The 19,816-nt window shown below is 36.0% G+C and overlaps 1 protein-coding gene across 2 annotated transcripts; it reads right to left on the bottom strand.

The window, feature by feature from the left end:
• Positions 1-1,344: 1,344 nt before the first annotated feature.
• LOC107555659 (alkaline phosphatase-like) lies at positions 1,345-19,278 on the bottom strand. Of its 2 annotated transcripts, none has more exons than XM_016238526.1 (10): positions 19,182-19,278; positions 14,533-14,670; positions 13,612-13,731; positions 11,022-11,137; positions 8,893-9,067; positions 7,919-8,094; positions 6,836-6,976; positions 6,342-6,411; positions 6,114-6,248; positions 1,345-2,676 (listed from the first exon to the last, which is right to left on the bottom strand). In XM_016238526.1, exons 2-10 carry the CDS (start codon positions 14,600-14,602, stop codon positions 2,564-2,566), a joined length of 1,116 nt encoding a protein of 371 aa, XP_016094012.1. In that variant the 5' UTR covers positions 14,603-14,670; positions 19,182-19,278; the 3' UTR covers positions 1,345-2,563. The 2 variants fall into 2 exon arrangements, with proteins under 2 accessions (XP_016094012.1, XP_016094021.1); XM_016238535.1 differs by lacking the exon at positions 1,345-2,676 and adding an exon at positions 3,231-3,713.
• Between the last annotated feature and the right edge of the window lie 538 nt (positions 19,279-19,816).

Raw genomic sequence — 19,816 nt, 5'->3', positions numbered from 1 at the left:
ATATATATATATATATATATATATATATATATATATATATATATATATACACACAGGGTTGGGATTTGGGAAGATTAATACATTAATAAAATGTATTTTGTTACAGATTACAAAATACATGCTTTAAAAAGTATTTTCTAACTTAATTTTAGTAATATAATCTAAATACTTTGGATTACTTAAAGGCACAATATGTACGATTTTTTTTATTAAAATATCCGAAAACCACTAGAACAGTGTTATATATTTTGCTGACTTGTGTAATTACATTATCCCAAATGTTTCGAAGAATGTTTAAATCCAGAGAATTTTAACTACTGACACGGACCGTGTCCATAGTGTCATTGTGTCGCCTGCCAATGACGTCATACAACCTCGATTTCCGGTTTTGTTTTGTAGAAAACATGAAAACACCAAAGACGCTTTAATATGTTGTGTGTTTTAATAGACCGGTGACGACCACACAGAGTAGCATTATAACAGAACTTTCAAATGTATCTAGTATGATAAAACGGCGCTGCTTTTTTTATGTGGCGCTGCCACATACGCACGACCGGAAGGAGCGGAAGCGGTCGACTGTGGCATAATAAAAGCTCCGCTGCTTTCGAGCCGTGTGTCGCGCTCGTTCAGTGGCCTCGTTTCGCTTCGACGGCTTTCAGCCTCAACCTGCTTCATTCTACTACGTTAATAAATCATTAGCTCATCCATAAACATGATTTCTGCCTGAGTCCCATCAGATTGCATTGGCTGTGGGGATGAAGACAACAACTCCCATGATTCCACACTCAGTCACAGCGTCATCAAACTTTGTAACAAAGAGTTACAACAAAGAGTATTTTAAATAAGCGCCCTCTAGTGGCGAAAATTACATATTGTGCCTTTAAGGTAAGGGGCATATTAACTTTGATGTCTTGTTTTTATGTTAACCACTTCTAAATAAAAATGGGTAGCGTGAATGCATTTAAAACAAAATTTTGAACATAGAAATATAGAAAATGATGGGAGGAAAATATTTTTTAAAATAAGAAACAAACTAAATCACTGTCTTAATGAAAGAATCATGGAATCATTCGATTAGTTCAAAATTAATCAAAATGAGGAATTAAGTGATTTAATGAATGGAATTGAATCATTCTCTCAGCTGATTCGTTCAAAACGTGGCTTCATTCAGAAACAAAATGTTGCTTGCAGACACGCAACTCTTCTAATGTGGATTTATTTTGAAGGCAGTGGCTAGTTGCATTAAGTGCAAATAGCAATAGATGCTATTTACAGTAAGTGTAAACGCAATAAATGAAACGCATTTGTCCGTGTTTCACTCCGTCTTGAATCGCGCTCGCGGAAAGCGCTTGAGAAACAGTGTCTCTTCCGCGGCTCGGTACGCTTTCAACTTAGTTTTTAGTCTCGAACAAGGCTGTACGACATTCACATTACATAATTTGACTGATTTTTACATAGAAAGGGCGACAGCACACCGTATTAAAATAAATTATCATTCATGTTTTCATAACCGCTGTCCAAATCCAAAGGGGTCCCTTGCACCATCCCCCTGGTGTTTCGGGGGCCCTACGCAGCTTGCGTATTTTGTGTATAGGGAGGATCGGCTCTGATTTTAGTGAGTCGTTGTCACTAGTATGCACTCTGCAGGCCAGGTTGCTATTTGAACAGGCTGCATGAGAGTCAGAGTCAGAGAATCAACAGCTCTAATCCAATCCAATCCAACTTTATTTATAAAGCACATAATAAAACAACAAAGTTGACCACAGTAATGTATAAAGAAATCTAATAAAAATAATAATAATTAATAATCATTAAAGAACAATAATACACACCGTTCAAGACTAACCCAGACGGATTAGTCTTGCCTTAGGTCATAATGATCTCTTTGACTCATGAACATGAATAAGATCAGTAATGTAAGGAGGGGCTGTACCATGCAAAGATTTAAAAACAAAGATTAAAATCTTAAAATTAATTCTATAAGGCACTGGTAACCAATGCAATGTTCTCAAGACAGGTAATATGGTCATATTTCCGAGTACCTGTCAGTAATCTTGCTGCTGCATTCTGAACCATCTGTAATCTGTCCAAAATTACAATAATCTAATTGAGAGAAAATAAAGCCTTAATCTTAGCAATCATTCTTAGTTGATAAAAACTTTAGTTAACTTTTAAAGCACTGTCACAGATCCCCCTCTCCCCCAATTTTTTACTTGATGTTTCCTAAAAAGGTTCAATGTACCCAGGTTTAATCTAGCCGTATCACTCATTTCAGTGACCAAATATAGTCACCTCTGTTTTCGATTCATTAAGACTCAAAAAGTTTTCAGCCATCCATTACTTTACCTGCCCCAAGGCACTGGAAGAGTTTGGGTTAAAAGACAAATATAATTGAGTATCATCGGTGTAAAAATGAAATGACACACCAAATTTACCCAAAATAAATCCTAACGGTAGTATATTAAGAGAAAAGAAAAAGGATGCTAAGATTGGACCTTGGGGGATACCACGTGATAGGGGTGCCGAGGCCGATGCATACTCTCCCATGCGGACCAAGACACTCCTATTTTGGAAGTATGACTTTATCCATCTTAGGGCATTTCCACAAATACCCACACGTTTCAAGACGGGATATAAGAATATGATGGTCAATTGTGTCAAACGCTGCCATCAGATCTAGGAATAGAAGTACAGTGAAATTACCATGGTCGGTCGCAAGAAAAATATAATTAAACACTATCATCAAAGCTGATTCCGTACTGTCACAAAATAATAATCTTTAAAAAAGCATCATATGACCCCTTTAAAACCTGATTGAAACACTTCACAGATCTCATTTGCATCAATAAATGACTTAAGTTGTATGAGGATGCTCTCCTCCATAATTTTAGCAAAGAATGGAAGTTTAGCTAAAATTAGCTAACACACTCTTATACAAAGTTTGATTTCTTCAAAAGGGGTTGAACCACTGTGTGTTTACAGTAGTCAGACACAACCCCCGAACTCTTATTAATTATAGACACTATAAATGGGCCAACTGATTCGAAAACTTGCTTTAATAAATGTGTCAGAACCCTATCTTGAGGAGAAGTTGTAGACTTTACAATAAGGATTGAAAGAGAGATCGGCTCAAAATCAGAGAAAGTAACACCAGATACAGATTGCTGAACAACAGCATACGAACAGTGACTAATGTTATTATGTACATTTGATATCCGATTTATGAAAAAATAAAAAAAGCAGTCACATAATTCAACAGACAGGTCTCCTACCACCTCTAATCTGGGATTAATAAAGGAATCTATCGTCGATGAATTGAACCCAAAGATTATGACAATTTTTCTCAATAAGATCTGCAAAGTGCCTCGATCTAGCAGTTCTTACAGCCCTTTGGAATTTAGACAGAGAATCTCTTAGTATTTCATAAGAAATCTGTAACTTATCTTTTTTCCATTTTCGTTCCCATCTTCTACATACCCGTCTTAAGGAACAAATATACTCATTAAACCACAGGACTGATTTATGCTTTTTATTTACCTGCTTCAAAGGAGCAACAATATTGAATGTTTTAGAACAAATTGAGTAAAAACATGAACAGATTCCTCCACACCAAGATGAGGTGAAAAAAAGTCTAATTCTAAGCACTGCAGTATTTTTTGAGTGTTTGAATTAATTGGCCGCACCCAGCTCTTTGCATGGCAGACTCTCTTTTGCTGATAAGGAAAGGAGACAGTAAAAAGAATGGGATTATGATCAGCTAATACAAAGTCATCTATGGTAATGTCTCTGACTGGTAGACCAAGAGACAGAATCAGATCCAATGTGTGACCATGAGAGTGAGTAGAGCCATTAAAGGGGTCATATGATGCTGCTAAAAATAACATTATTTTGTGTATTTGGTGTAATGAAATGTGTTTATGCGGTTTAAAGTAAAAAAACACATTATTTTCCACATACTGTACATTATTGTTTCTCCTCTATGCCCCGCCTTTTTGAAACGCGTCGATTTTTACAAAGATCATCGGTCTGAAAAAGCGAGGTGTGCTGTGATTGGCTAGCTATCCAGTGCGTTGTGATTGGCCGAATACCTCAAGGGTGAGACGGAAATGTTACGCCCCTCACCATACTGTTGATGCCGTGTCCCGGCCGGAGCAATGAGACAAAAACATTAAAACCCATTTCAAACGAGGCATTTGTTGCATCCAGTGGGGACATAATTACTGATTAGAATGACTTATACTGTCTTTTTACGCGTTGCGTTGCATTGCATCACGCCGCGTAAACATAAAACCCTGTCTGCATTTGTGATCAGAGAAATTACAAACAACAAGCGCTACTCCACACTGCCCAAAACTCACATTGAATCATCAGTGGCAAATCCTTTAAATGAAAACGTACTTACGTGAGTCAGAACTGCCGGCATTTTAGTCTAGCGTTGCTCTCCCAGGATCAGTAAACAGTCCTCCATAAAATGCGCTGCACACATCTGGATATTTTGGTTAAACTGTTGTCCTCTTTTGGAAGACCAAACAAAGTAGTTTCGCGTTCACAACGAAAAACACAGCGGCCTAGCAGAAGCCCCGGCTTAGCGTGAGCTGAGGCCAGGCTAGAGTGAGCTGAGGCCGGGCTAGAGTGAGCATAGGCGGCGGGGTCGAGAACGGCGCAGCCGGCGGATCCGACGAAGGAGCGGCAAGCACATGTGATGACCCTGGGCTTCATCCACGGTGAAAGCCGATCCGGCGATCCACAGCACTAAGTTGATGTATTCCCTCAGCGACCAGCACGGATCAGCTCTAGGCATGACGAAGCAGATATCGTCCTCTTTTGGAAGACCAAACAAAGTAGTTTCGCTTTCACAACGAAGCACACAGCGTCTTCAGAACACGGCGGAAAGCAGCAACAATACTACAGTGAGAATAAAAGTTAAGCCTTCTTTCTTTGCGTGAACATTTGAGCGGTGTTATGCAAATCTTCCCACATAGTGAGGTAGACATGTGGGGGCGTGTTAGAACGAGCCGTTTTAGGTAGGTGTGGCTGACTCTTAACTTTTATAAAGAATATCGCTTTGGATTTGAGACTTTAGTCTTTGCAACTTTACAGATCTTCTTTATGCACCAAGAGCTTGTAACACTTCAAAGAGAAAGGAAAAATTGAAATCGCATCATATGACCCCTTTAACCATTTGCTGAGAGCCTAGAGAGTCTATAAGATTATAAAAAAATCTGATTTAGACAAAGAACTTGATGGACAACAGACATGAATATTAAAATCCCCCAGCACTAAAACTTTGTCATATTTCAGTAACACATACCCTAAAAAGGAAGACAACTCTGAAATAAAATCCTTATTTGGTCTAGGTGGCCGATAAATAAAAGCACAGAGCACAGGGCTCAGCATCTGTATTTCAAAGGCTTGAAGTTCAAAGCTCGGAAAACGTTCAGCAAGGGGGGGTCAAGACTCGCGTTGCAACCATGTAGGGATATTAAGGGGGGGATGCGGTCTCAGAACGATCTCCTCGTTCTTCTGTAACATACTTCTCATAAGAGATTTGAATGTTTAAAAGTGTACGACGATCGTAGATCAGTGCAGATGTAGAGTCACGTATTAACCAAGTCACAAATAAAACAAACAACGTGATACTAAACAGACTGTGTAACAAAGGCAGACGGCAGGCCATCGGCATCCTTCTTGAAAAATCCAGTTGCCTCATTGGTTACAATTTCCAATTATTTTACATTATTATATTAAATAAATTACATTAAAATCAAAGTAATCACTTTGGTCATCTAAAACACTTTTAACAATGTAACTGTTATTTGACTACCACCCCTTTAAAATGTAACTATAATGAAACACAGTTACTCATATTTTGTATTTTAAATAAAATGTTACATGTATTTCGTTACTCTCCAACCCTGATTATAAAGTATTAAAAGCTAATATATATATATATATATATATATATAAAAAATACAAAAATTGCGGTAGTTTGAAAGTAACCTCCCCAGCACTGAGAAATGCAAAATAATTGTTAGTAGTTTAATCAGATGTTGAACTGACCTCCCATTACACAACTGTGATTTAATGAACAGTGATGTACACTATACTTTTACCTTCCACCAGCAAGTAGAACCCACGTTCATTTTTTCTGAGGATCTTAATGGCCACATCTACCATTTCAGTGAGGGAAGGGTCAGTTTCTTTGTTTCTCTCAAGCTCATAGGGCAGGTCTGCCGGCTCAAACAGACCTGCAGTGCAAATAAAACAAGAAAACAATGTAAACAGAACAAGCAAAACAACATCATAAACGAGGTCACTTAATCAATTCTTATAAAACTCACCCAAAAGATAATCCACATTATTTGGATTCAGGGAAAGGAGATCCTTCCTGTTCCAAGCATAGTAACTTTTCTGATTACACAAAAGTTAAGAAAGAAACAAAGAAACTGTTTAGAGAAATGATCGTACCCTCTTATCTAGATGCTTTATAGAACGTATTACACTGCTATGATCCAATATCTTGCAACCAAATCTCTGTAATACGGTCTCACAACAAGTACAAATTGTCTTCATTGGTTATTAAGCTGTGTAGCTGTAAAGCCTGCTTTAGGGGCCTCAAGAGCATCAGATTAAATTCAGAGAAGTCAATAAACAGGGCATCATTAAAAGAGCACAAATACACCACCAGAATCAGGCAAACACAGAGAGAAAATGAAAAAGAGATTTGTCAGCAGAGGCATAGCGTGGAAGCTTTTTTCCCCTGAACTGAACATGACATTGTGTAAATGAAAAGATGGAATGAAGTTCCCTGTTTTCCCCTTGTTTCATGTTTCACCTTATCCTTCACTCTGTCAATCCACTCCCCCACAAGGTTCCTGCCATCTTTGCGTGTACCGTTGTGTTTCTTGTCTCCTGGGTATTCCACATCTGGTGTGTTTCTGGGGTACATATTTCTCCGCCCACCCCCCATTATCACCTGCCCATCCAAACCAAGAAGAAAAGAGAACACACACACATTTACTGTACACAGTGCTGTCAAATGTTTTTTTTCTAATTTACACCAAATCCATTTAAGATTTTGAAAATGTAAAACAAATAAACATTATGATGTACAGTGAAGTAGAAATATTTAAAAAATCTGCACTATTTATAACTCTAACTGCTATGCTGATTAATATAATTTGTAATTAATATTTAAAATATTTGTAAATATTTATTATATTCATATGAACAATAATATTAATAATAGTAGTTATGATTCTTATTATTTAATATTTAAATATTTATTATTATTGTTATAATACTTAAATAAAATTTAAATATATTAAATACAATTTTAAATATTAACTAAATATTTTATCAATATTATTATTAATAACAACAAAGTATTGTATAATTTATTTAATAATATTTTTATTTGATCAATATTATTAATACTACTACTAATAATAATAATACATTCTTATTATTATTTGTTGTTGTTGATACAATAATTTGTCATCAATATTTTAAATATATATTTTTAATTTTATTATTATTCAATTATATAAAACATTAATAATATTAATAATAATAGCAAGTTGTTATTATTATTAATTCATATTTTAAATTATGCATTTTTTTCCATTTAATAAATTAGTATAGGTAAAAAGTGAATATACAGTACATATTATATTTAGCTATAATAATAATAATAATAATAATTAAATATTTTACTATAAATGCAAAACAGAAGCATTTTAACTAGTGATCTCAGAATTGTAGTCCTCACTGTATCCTATTATATTAACATATACCTTGGTAGTATAAAACTAGGCAAACAAACACAATATTAACAGAACCATATATTGAATGACCCAGCACAACACTATATAAAACCAATTTTTTAAATAGGAAAATAATCATTAAAAAAACTCACATCAATGTCAGGGATATTTTCAAAGAGTTGTCTGGCAATGTCTTTGCATCCGCTCTGCAGTGCTTCAGTGGGCATGTCCCCGTCTGAATACCAGTCCCGGTCTACACAGTGGGCATATGCTGCACTCGGAGTGGCATGGTTCACTCGTGTTGTTGTGACGATTCCCACTGATTTGCCTGGGGAAAATACAGGTAGTTGCAACTGTTAATTGTTCCTGTAGGGGCATGTCCATGATTACCACTATATCTATATTCAACTGGATTACGTATTTTTCCCTCATCTATCTAGTAATTCAATTATAAATATTTAATCAACAGACTGACTAGGCATAAACCAACTGAAAATTGCACTGCATCAGCTTTGCAATGCTGTACTGGATAAGGAAAGCGCTTGATTGTAAGTCTGGCTAAAGTCACACAGTTGTATGGTACACTATTTTAATGCTTTCTCTGGACACAAGCACCCAAGTGAGAAAGCATTTTTACCTTTACTCAGATGAGGTCAGGTTATCAGTTTGACACTGATTGGACCATCCTCCTTTTAAACCTCTCAGCTGGATTTAAAATGTTTATTCTGGTCATGTCGTACAAATTCCACTCGGCTACTTTCATTCACCTCTACCTTCGGCGGAGGACTTCCGTCTTATAAAATGCTTAATTTGTTTTTATTTTCAACATGAGAATAAAATATGAGCAAGCCATCTGCGTGTTGCGCTCATCAGTCAAACTGTCGCTCTTCTCATTTATTCCTTTACTTCAGAATGTTTTTTCGACTTTCTTCAATCCTTTATCTGCTCAATCTGCTTTATGTGCCAGTGTCACCTTTGTTTCTCTCATGCAAAAACAAGCTAATGGATTGCTATCAAAAAAATAAGCCTAGAAACAAATATCCCATCTATATTCTAATTGTAATAGAAGTCGGGGGCAGAAAGGCATTATAGCTGCTGTGTGGGAGGATTCAACAGGGCATCTTACCTGCGTCTTTGGCCCATTTTAGAATGGAGGTGACCTCGTTCCCCTGAGTGGTGTTGCACTGGGATCTTACAGCTGCTGCGCTCACTCCAACTGTACCCTCGTTGGCTTTGACACCGCACAGATATGCCGTGGCAGTGCCCGCACTGTCTGGTACCTGAGCATTGGTGTTATATGTCTGGGAGAAAAAAACGTGCACAATTTTAATAACTGCAGGGATTGTTTACAAGAGCAAAATTAAAGTGTACTTAGTGCACTTAGTGTAGCTAAATAATTGTTCATTCGGCAATTTTCAGCATTTAGCGTGACTATAAACAATGATTTTTATAATGAGTCCAATAGTCTGAGACCATTTATATATATATATATATATTTTTTTTTCATTTAATAAAAAATAGTCAAAACCCTGTAAAACTTGACATATGAAATAATATTCAGAAAAAAATTCAGAAATGGAACAGTATTTAGACAAAATATGTAAAGGTCTCTATTTGTGTTTGTGTTTGAGAATCATATTAGATACATCTGGCTTTTATGGCTCTTATAGTATGATATACAGTGGTGTGAAAATGTTTTTGCCCCCTTCCTGTTTTTTTACAGGAAATATTGTTTGCATATTTGTCACACTTATCAATTATGGCAAGTCGTCCAGGTCCTGAAGCTGCAAAGCAGCCCCAGATCATCACACTACCACCACCATGTTTGACTGTTGGTATGATGTTCTTTTTATGAAATGCTTTGGTTTACGCCAGATGTAAAAGGGACACACACCTTGCAAAAAGTTAAATTTTTGTCTCATCAGTCCATAGAATATTTGGCTGCAGTTCTTTAGATGTTGTTCTGGGTTCTTTTATGACCTCCTGGATGAGTCGTCGTTGTGCTCTTGGAGTAATTTTGGTCAGATGGCCACTCCTGGGAAGGTTCACCACTGTTCCAAGTTTTCTCCATTTGTGGATAATGGCTCTAACCGTGGTTCGCTGGAGTCCCAAAGCCTTAGAAATGGCTTCATAACCCTTTCCAGACTGATACATGTCAACTGTTTTGATTCTCATCTGTTCTTGAATTTCTTTAGATCACGGCATGATGTGTTGTTCTTTAAGCATGCTTCACTTTGTCAGACAGGTTCTATTTAAGTGATTTCTTGATTCAACAGGTCTGGCAGTAATCAGGCCTGCGTGTGGCTAGTGAAATTTAACTCAGCTTTCTAAAATTATGTGGTTAATCACAGTTCTTTCATGATTTAAGAGGAGGGGCAATTAATTTTTCACATAGGGCCAGGTAGGTTTGGACAGCTTTTTTCCCTTAATAAATGAAATTATCATTTAAAAACTGCATATTGTATTTACTTGCATTATCTTTGCGTAATATTAAAATTGGTTTGATTATCTGAATCTTTTACATGTGACAAATATGCAAAAATTTAACAAAACAGGAAGGGGGCAAAAACCTTTTCACGGCACTGTAGGAGAATATGGAGCTCATACACAAGGAGGAAAAAAATCTAAATTTGAAATATTAAAAATACAAAAATATGAAATTTGGTGCAGCTGCTGACATTTATATATGGCCAAAATATAAGATGCACATCTTAGCTTGCAAAGTAAATCAATGAGATCTTTATAGCAGTATAGCTACATAAAATGCATATACATAAGTTGTTACTCTATATCCCGCAATAATATGTCTTAGTAAGATGAAAGTTTTTAGAATTATACTAAAAGGCCTTTTACTTGCTGATACCACATAAAATATCAATCGGATGTCAAAAGGCATGTAGTAGATTGTGTACAACAGTTTTTTTTCAGCAATTTCAATCATGTTAGTAATATAGAGGCCTTAGAAATGTGTAGATACAATTATGATAGAGTAGGCTCTATAGGGTTAAGTGAAAAGTTTACATGAAGCCAAAAAGAAAACAGCTGAATAAATCTAGGAGATAATAATTGACTATCTTTCACAGATGTTATTTTAATAATAGCTAACATCTGTGAAATATTTACGTGAGAATCATCATCCCAGAACTGTGCCCGCTGGAGAAATTAAACTATGGTTCTCTGTGGTCCGGGTGAGCGACTGCATGGCTTATGAACACAAAGGAATGGTATGATAGGATTTCAGCACGTGGGATGTACCTTAGAGAGGGCAACGTAGGGAAATTTGTCCATCTCTAGTTGTGTTTCCTCACCGCTCTGTCCACTCATTTGACCCTTTAGAATCCGTGCTGCTGTGACCGTGGGTACACCCATGCCTACACACAACAAAGGTTGGATCATTCACACAGTCTATTTTTAACTACATACATATCCTTCAAGCACCTTCTATCACGAACAACAGTCTTCCTGTACCTCAGGACATCAAAGGCCAAAAGCCATTTTCAAATGAAATCTTGAATTTTGTCCATAATTGTGAGATGAAAGGACCCCTTGTCACTTAATGACCTGCTATACTTAAAAGCATGAGGCAAATTAGCGTACACTTAAAAATCTCAAGCTTGCAGAACTGTACAAAATTGTATGCTCAGAATTTTTTTTTCAAAAAGCACAATCACATTGAAAAGAGTTCACAAAGTCTGTCTTTAAGCCTTAAGCTTAAAATAAATCATGAAATATTACACAGTGTTTCAAAATGTAATTATTGTAATGTAATTATGTGAAATGAGGGGGGCTTTAGCTGCAACTATGACTTGAAATTGTACTTTAACATATAAAAATGAGCAATTAAAGCAATTAAAATGCGATCTTCATTTGAACAATATCGACTTTTAAAACCCCAAGACTGGTCTTGCCAACATTTTCCACAGTGAACTAGCAAATTAAGTTATATTTTACCCGTGCTTGCAGTCCAAACATGAGATGAAAAGACTGTACAACAAAATAATGGCAAAAAACTTTGAGTTGTGTAGTCTGGTCTAACAAACAAATGAGTCTTTAATCTGGTTATTTATTTAGTTAATCAAATACATTCAGTGTGGTTCGACTCACGAACAAGTGACTCTTACACCAGTTCTTTTAAAGGAGACATATTATGTCCCTTTTTACAATATGTAATATAAGTCTCTGGTGTCCCCAGAATGTGTCTGTGAAGTTTCAGCTCAAAATACTCCACAGATGATTTATTATATCATTTTGAAAATGCCTATTTTGAGTGGAAGCAGAAACACGCTGTTTTTTGGGCCTGTCTCTTTAAATGCAAATGAGCTGCTGCTCCCCGCCCCCTTTTCCAGAATAGAGCTGCGCCATTACAGCTCGGGCCTGCTAAAAAACATCTGTTATGGTTCTGATTATCATGTTTATCGCGCTGAAATCATGCGTTTTAAACCATATGAGTTTCAACTTCTGATATACGGTTTTCTGAGAGCACACATCCGAAGCACACGGACAGAAAGCGGCTGTCACAGCATGTGAGTACTAAACTAAGTTCTCATTCACACACAAGTTTACGTTAAAAACACACGAGTTACAAAAACAGTCGGTTATGTCTGCGAAGGTAAACTGCTGGGAAATAAATCGCATGTTTATTTTAGATGTAAATATTGTTCTGTGCTAGTCTGTGCAGACAAAGACAGAACAGTTAGCATTGTTTTGCTCAAACTTCCACCATGGCATTAGAGCTGGTACACCGTTGTCGCTTGCGAAAACACAATCACGGTGCCGTGGGTGGAAACTTACAGATTAAGGAGCACTAATATTATAATGAGATCCCTTTGCAGTGAATTCGAATTCATGATCAAAGGACTCTCATGAGACGGTCCTTTTAAAGTATTGTACAAAACAATTCAGGAATTATCGTTTGATGGACCACTGAACCCAGTCCTTGAATGAACTCACTGAATCTGTCCGAGTGGTTACTTAATCAACATCAAATTATCATGGCTTTGAGTGACGTAATATTTTAATAAAATAGGTTATAAGTCTTTTTTCTGAACTTGGTTGGTTGACCGCCAAGAAAATCATTGGAAACATTACAATTTCAATCATCTTAATGCATGAATCAACAGGTCAACTGATCCAAATCTTCTTCTATCTGTATTTCAACCATGGCTTTTAGATATGTGATATATGGCTTCTGGATATTCCTTTATGTGAAATCACCCTTTTTGTGGCTGGTATGTGGTTTATGTCATAGTGGACAATGAGAACTGCAATACATCTACATAAATCTTAACTGAGGTTTCATTAGATATCTTTTTTAGGTTTTTGTAAACTGGTGTTTTTATGCCACCACTGCTTTCACAGGGGTGTGGTGTAAAATAATCCAAATTCTTCCCGTAAACTTGGATGAGTTTTATCATAGTTCTTTGTTTTCTGCTAAGAATATTCAGACTACCCCTTCCTTCTTTCCTTCCTTGCTTTTATTGCCAAGGCTTATTTTGATAACCATTGTTTTTTTTTTTCTCAAATTTGGCCAGCTTGCATAGATTGTGCAAGCTGGAGTTCATCCTGACGTTGGCTGTGTGGTTAATTTGTTTACTGCTCCTTAACTTGGTCTCCAACACTGCCCATGTTAATGCTTAATTTTAAAGCAGGTTCATACACTGTGACAGAGCTTTTAAAAATATTTAACTCTTTATGTTGTACCTATGTTATAGCTGGTATTGCACAAACCGTTTTCAAGGCTTGGTTGAACAAAAAAAGTGCATAGATATTATTTGAATGAACATATTTCAACATGCTATAACCACACAAATATCTCATGATAAGATCCACCAATTTCAAGACTTACCATCACCAAGAAAAAGGATGATGTTCTTGGCAACATTCTTGTTGAGGTCTTGGAGGGTCAAAGCATTTTTTAGTGTGCGCTGAGCCCATTCCTTCCAGAAATCAGGATCCTTCTCTGGTTCTACAAGCCGTAAGAAAACATGTTTACATGTTTGCCCACAAATTATAACACATCTAACAAAGATGCGCCTGCAAAACAAGATAATGATCATGGCCTTAGACTGGAAGTCTCCATTTAGAGATTATGAGTATGCTATCTCTCTCTAAACCAAACTGAAATTAATTTAACAAATCCTTGACAAGAACAACAACTCAATTTCTATTTTATGCATGTCTTCTTCATTCCACGTAAGCTTCTTAAAACCCACAATCACGTAAATGAACATATCTGTGACCATCTGACCCGAAGGTCCAATCTTCTAATGGAAGCTAATGTACATTTGAAATGTGTTTTATTCTGTCTATACTTGGGCCAAGGTCAAAAAGAAGACTATTAAACTTCAGTGATCTGAGATGGTGTTACACCATTTATGAAGCACTCATCTGACACCATATAACTCTCTATAAATCAAAGACACTGCAAGCAAATGACAAGGCAGGGGCGCTCATTCCTGTTACAACAGAGCTACTTTCCAGCAGAGTTTAGTTCCAACCCTGCTCCAGCATTAATGTTTGTTATTATCCAGAAGTCTTCCTGAAGATCTTGATTTGCTGGTTCACAAGTATTTGGTTAAGGGCTGGACGTAAACTCAGCAAGAAGGTAGATCTTCAGGAACAGGATTTAGTACCTCTACTATAAAGAGAGTAAAGAGACAATACGCTCATCGCTGCAAAGAAAAAAAGTGTCCTTCATTGTCCTATCTAATAAAGTCAAAAGGCCAATAAACCAAAAGAAAGCTGACTAAAAACTGTCTTAACTGACCTGGAAATTCAGGCTTTGCCATTCCTCCCCAAACCAGGCAACCGAGGATAAAGAGTGCAGCGACCTTCATGTTGTCATCTATCAACCGCCGTTTTGCAGAACAACTCGCGTTCCAAAGATGTCAGAAGACTCCAAGATCTGCAATGAAAACAGTAATTGTCAATGTTAAAATATTTCTTCTATTCCCAATTTATTGTTCAGAGATAACTATAAGTAAGCCATTCATATGCTGATTTGAACTCTGTGTGACAGTGGCACTTCAATCTATTTGTTTGAACGGTCGAACATAATAATGTTAGCTCAACCAATGGCTTGAATTTGGGGCAGGGCAACATTTCTTCAGGTATTTTTCATTTGAAAACAATCATTATTGTTGCTGTTACGTGTGGTGCCACTACAGTTGAGCAGAAATGACACGCTTCACCTTTAAGCACGGAAAACAACTATTTACCATCCCAAGGCTTATTTTTCCATCATAATCTTATATGCATGAGCAAAAACAACTGAAATATGAGTTTCAGCTAGGGATGCATGTCATAAAAACTGATACAAACAATAATTTAGTGGCATATTTGCACATTCATTTGTTTAACTACCTAAAAGTTCACACCTGAAAACGTAATATGGGTGCATTAGTATTAAACCTTTCTGTCTTCTCTTTAGTCAAGGTCACTTTAATGGGATTGGAAGCCAACAACCAACCACTAATGCAAGTATTAAAGGCTTTTATTTCCTGTGTCAGACCTGAACCAGTGAGCAGTTTTTCCTTATTAGTTCTGCTACAGAGACACTTTTACCATGACTTGAGGCTCATTCACAAGCTCTGTCAAAAACGCAGTGGGGCTCCAACAGGCAGAACTCTTGAAGCTAGTCTGCAGGTGAAGAAACACAGCAGTGCCAAAACACAAAGGAGCAGCAAACCAGAGAACAAAGTTGTCAACAAAACGGAAACTCCTTCTTGATTCATGGCATCAGAATGTAGAGATGTCCTTCTTTTGGAAGAAAACACACAACCAAAACAGAAACAACAGGTAACCAGCTATCTTCGTTTTCGACACGCTGTCTTGAACTACAACTGCGAATGAGCTGTTCTCTCAATGTGCTCAGGAGGATGAGGATTAGGGTTATTACTGATGGAGTAATCTTCCTTCACATCTTCATTTTATGAAAAGAGACTTTCATTATTTTTAGTTCAAATAAAATATTCAGACCTGTCAGATCAATGCCTTCTGTAGGACGTGCAATTTCATGTCTGCTCTGCAGTGCCAGCCTGTTTTTGCGCAACAAATCAGTTATGTTGTTTTGTCAGGACCTGTTATGTTTTTTTTATGCTAGTAAACCACTGAAAGCATAAATCTATCGCTCTATTAAACATGAACAATAGATCACATCATATAACAGGATTTACATTAAACTCCTACTAACGTCCTAGAGGCCATTAGATCACAGAGCATCAAACACTGACATAAGGATTGTATTAGGTTGTACATCTTGCTAAACACAACACTAATTTCTTCTCTTCCTTGTCAGTCTTTGACGCGTGTTCACGAGAGTACCATGACGCATGCGTGTGGTGCTGCTGACGCAGGAGCCGGCGTTCTGACATAGAACCCGGATGCACTGCACCTTGTTTACAAGCCGAGGAATGCACACGCATGCGTCGTGGTACTCTTGTGAGCGCATGTTGAAGACTGACATGGAGGAGAAAATTTTTTTGAATAAAGTCTTTATTTTTGTTTTCTTTGAAAAAGTATTCTCGTAGCTTCATAAAATTAAGGTTGAACCACTGATACTATTTTAACAATGGACTATTTTAACAACGTCCTTACTACCTTTCTGGGCTTTGAACGTGTCAGTTGCGTTGTTGTCTATGCAGGGTCAGCATTAGAAAACTCTCGGATTTCATCAAAAATATCTTAATTTGTGTTTTGAAGATGAACGAAGGTCTTACAGGTTTGGAACGATATGGGGGTGAGAAATTAATGACAGAATTTTAATTTTTGGGTGAAATATCGCTTTAAGAACGAGCACACATTTTAAAGAAGATGTTCTCAAGTTCATTTAAACCTTTCTGGGCTTTTGAATCATGCTAATGTTACATCTACAGCTACATTAGTATCAATGCATACAAATCAGTTGGGCACATAATCAAAAAAACAGCTCACAAACACGTTATGTCTCTTTTTTGTTGTCTTTTTTCGCTATCACATATTTTAGTAATCATAAATTATATATCATATATAAAGCTTAGAAACTCAAGATTCATCCTATGAAAACCATTTTGAAATCAGACACCATGCGTTACCATGAAAATGGTACTTTAATCCTCCCCTTAGTGAATGGTGTCAAGTGTCATATTACAAAATGTATTATGGTATTTTATAATCAAAAATGTTTTAATCTTGACAAAATACATATCGTCAGAAAGGTCTGAGTCTCAAGATTCCATATTTTGTGATAGAAGTAATATTGAGAGAGAAATGTATACCTCTGTGACAGAAAAATGTATAAAAAAAATTCAATGGAGTTTGGGTGTCACCCGGTAGCTGTTTTTGGTATAACACCCTAAATAAAATCTCACAGGGACATTTTTTTTATCAACTTCAAATTTGGAACATAACTTATTTAGATATAAGCCTTTAATTTTTTTTTTTTTTTTAGCAATTTTGGATTAAAACATTTTGTAAAATATTTATTTTATATAGAATTTTACAAAATGAGTACAGTGCATTTTCTTTACAGTAAATTTAAACTTCTATAACTTTTTCTAACAATAATCCGCTGAATGTCTTCTTTAAAAAGAGACCAACCTTAGGTCTGTATTCTAAAGCGTTCTTGAATTATTCGATTTTAAGTTTGGATAGTGCACTTTCACGTCTACAGTATGTTCGAAAATGGGGTCTGACAGTTAAGGGGTTAAGGGAAAAAAAGAAAGTGTCTTAACTTGTTCTGGTATAGTCTGCAGTCATGAATATGAGAAAGCAGAAACAGAAAGAGTGAGGCACAAGGCTGGAAGGCACAAGGAGTCTCACAGAATGTCATAGCCTGGTCTCAACAGTTTGATCCCTCATCCAAACATTCTGAAGAAATGCTAATGGCATTTTGATCATAATTTGGAACCAATCATAATGGGATAAAACAGGAATCATCAAACAATCAAATAATGTCCTACTTTATGTACTAAAATTCCTATTTTTCCTGGTTTTTATCCAGCATTATCTAACATGAATCTTAAGATGACTTTTGTTTCATCCAATTCGGATTGGTTCCAAATTTAGATCAGTCAGGAAATACAATGGTTTAGGAAGGTAAAACTGTACAGGAAAGTGAGATTGTGCCCAAAAATAAAATGAATACATTAATAATAATAAATAATTTCCAATCCAATATACATAGTGAAAGTGAAATATTAAAATATACTTGGTGCGCATGAAATATTAAGATAATCACTCAAAGGCATATGCATCTCTCCATATACAGTATGTTTCATATTTTTTTCTCTAGACTGGCAAACATGCACTTAGTCTATTAGGTTATTCATAATTAGATTAAAATGAAATTAATATAGACCTCTCCTGTGATTAGCATTTTTCAAAGTCTAGATTAATTTTTGTCATAATCTTTTAGTATTAAATATTTTAAAGTACAGAATAAAAACTTCTCACCAAATCAAGAAAAAACTTAGCACCAAATCAAAGTCAAAGTCAACATGCAGGAAACCATTTTAGGGTCATGTGACAAGGACACCATAAACCAGAAAGGACCCCTTCAGACCTTCAGGACAGTGTCAAGGTCACTTAAGATTTTTTATTTATTTATTCATTATTTAAAATCACATTTTCAACTTGTTTGAACTCAAAATTGATGTTTTCATGTCAGATGTAGAAATCCTAAAAACGAATTCATATACATGTCATGATATTTGTAAGAAATATACTTTTTTTTTTACCTTAAAAAGGAAATAATTTTTGTGCAAGGAAGTATTTCGTACTGATTGATGTATCCAACCAATATGAAAACACATTTCTTCATCTCTGACATATTTATTTGTCATTGACCCGTGCAGTTTAAATTTCTTTGTCAGCATATATGAATAAAAATCTACATCTTTACAGTAAAAATCGTTTTCCCTATTGTAGAAACTGAATTTGCTGTAAAGTTGCTTTGCAACGATTTGTATCGTGAAAAGACTATACAAATAAACTTGAATTGAATTCCCTGGATTTCTGCCACTCTACAATGTCCTAGTGTCTCATGTGCAGTGATGCAAGAAAAGCTCTTCTCTTTTCAATTACATCCTCTCATCTTTTCAGATCATAGGCTACAATGTCTGTTTGTAGCCACAGTCAGCCAAAACGCGATCAGCGCTCTACAGAACAGAAAACCCAGCGACATTCCCCGCATCACTCATTGCGACTCATTGTGATTCCCGGTTTCCAGCTTAATTGCAGTAAAGTTGGACGAGCAACTCGCCGTTATGCAGACGGAGATCCCAACGCAACCTGAACAACTTGTTGGATTGTATCGAAATAATAACAGCACAACTCTCCAACTCTTCCCACCGTTGCCATTAGAACTCCAGTCACATGAAGCGGTGAATGAACAGAGTCATTCAGCAGATCAGCAGCGCTAAAAGTGATCCTACTCACCCTCGTGCTATATATGTATCCGTACACCTCTGCTATTCCAGCAACACAGGACCCACTTTCACGTGCTGTACTCTAGTCGACCTTTTATAACGCTTTACAATGCACCAAGCACTGGGTTTTTTTAGCAATTCAGTTTGATCTGAGCTAGTTAGAAAATAAAATGAATACAATACAAATTCGTTATATTACGCTAAACTTAAAGCTTGAAATAAAATATAAAGCATAAACAGTGCAGCCTTAAACCTTGCAGTTGTCATGATGGTTTATATAGCCTACAGTAGTCTATTTTTTTTTTTATTATACAGAATTCCACGTGTTTCTAGGCTATGTAAAGATGGCTAGTTAAAATGTATATATAAACATAAACATATTTACATGATATCTGAGCAATTTAGAAAATAAAAAAATAGAAAAAAAGTAAGATTTCACAAAATTAAGTTAAGTAACTCCTATTAAAAAAAAGAAAAAAATACATATAATAACAAATGTACAACATATTCTCATGTGTCTCATTACATCTATACCTAGAATTCATTATAAGTGTTTCCCTAAGGCAAAAAGTCACCTACTAACATGCCGCTTGAGACTTTTTCGGATAAAAAATATCTCTCATCGATTTCGATTTTCGTGTGCTA

Source organism: Sinocyclocheilus grahami, unplaced genomic scaffold (assembly GCF_001515645.1).
Source record: "Sinocyclocheilus grahami isolate Dianchi unplaced genomic scaffold, SAMN03320097.WGS_v1.1 scaffold20.1, whole genome shotgun sequence".
Classification (NCBI taxonomy): domain Eukaryota; kingdom Metazoa; phylum Chordata; class Actinopteri; order Cypriniformes; family Cyprinidae; genus Sinocyclocheilus; species Sinocyclocheilus grahami.
This window is presented reverse-complemented; position numbering and strand designations above follow the sequence as displayed.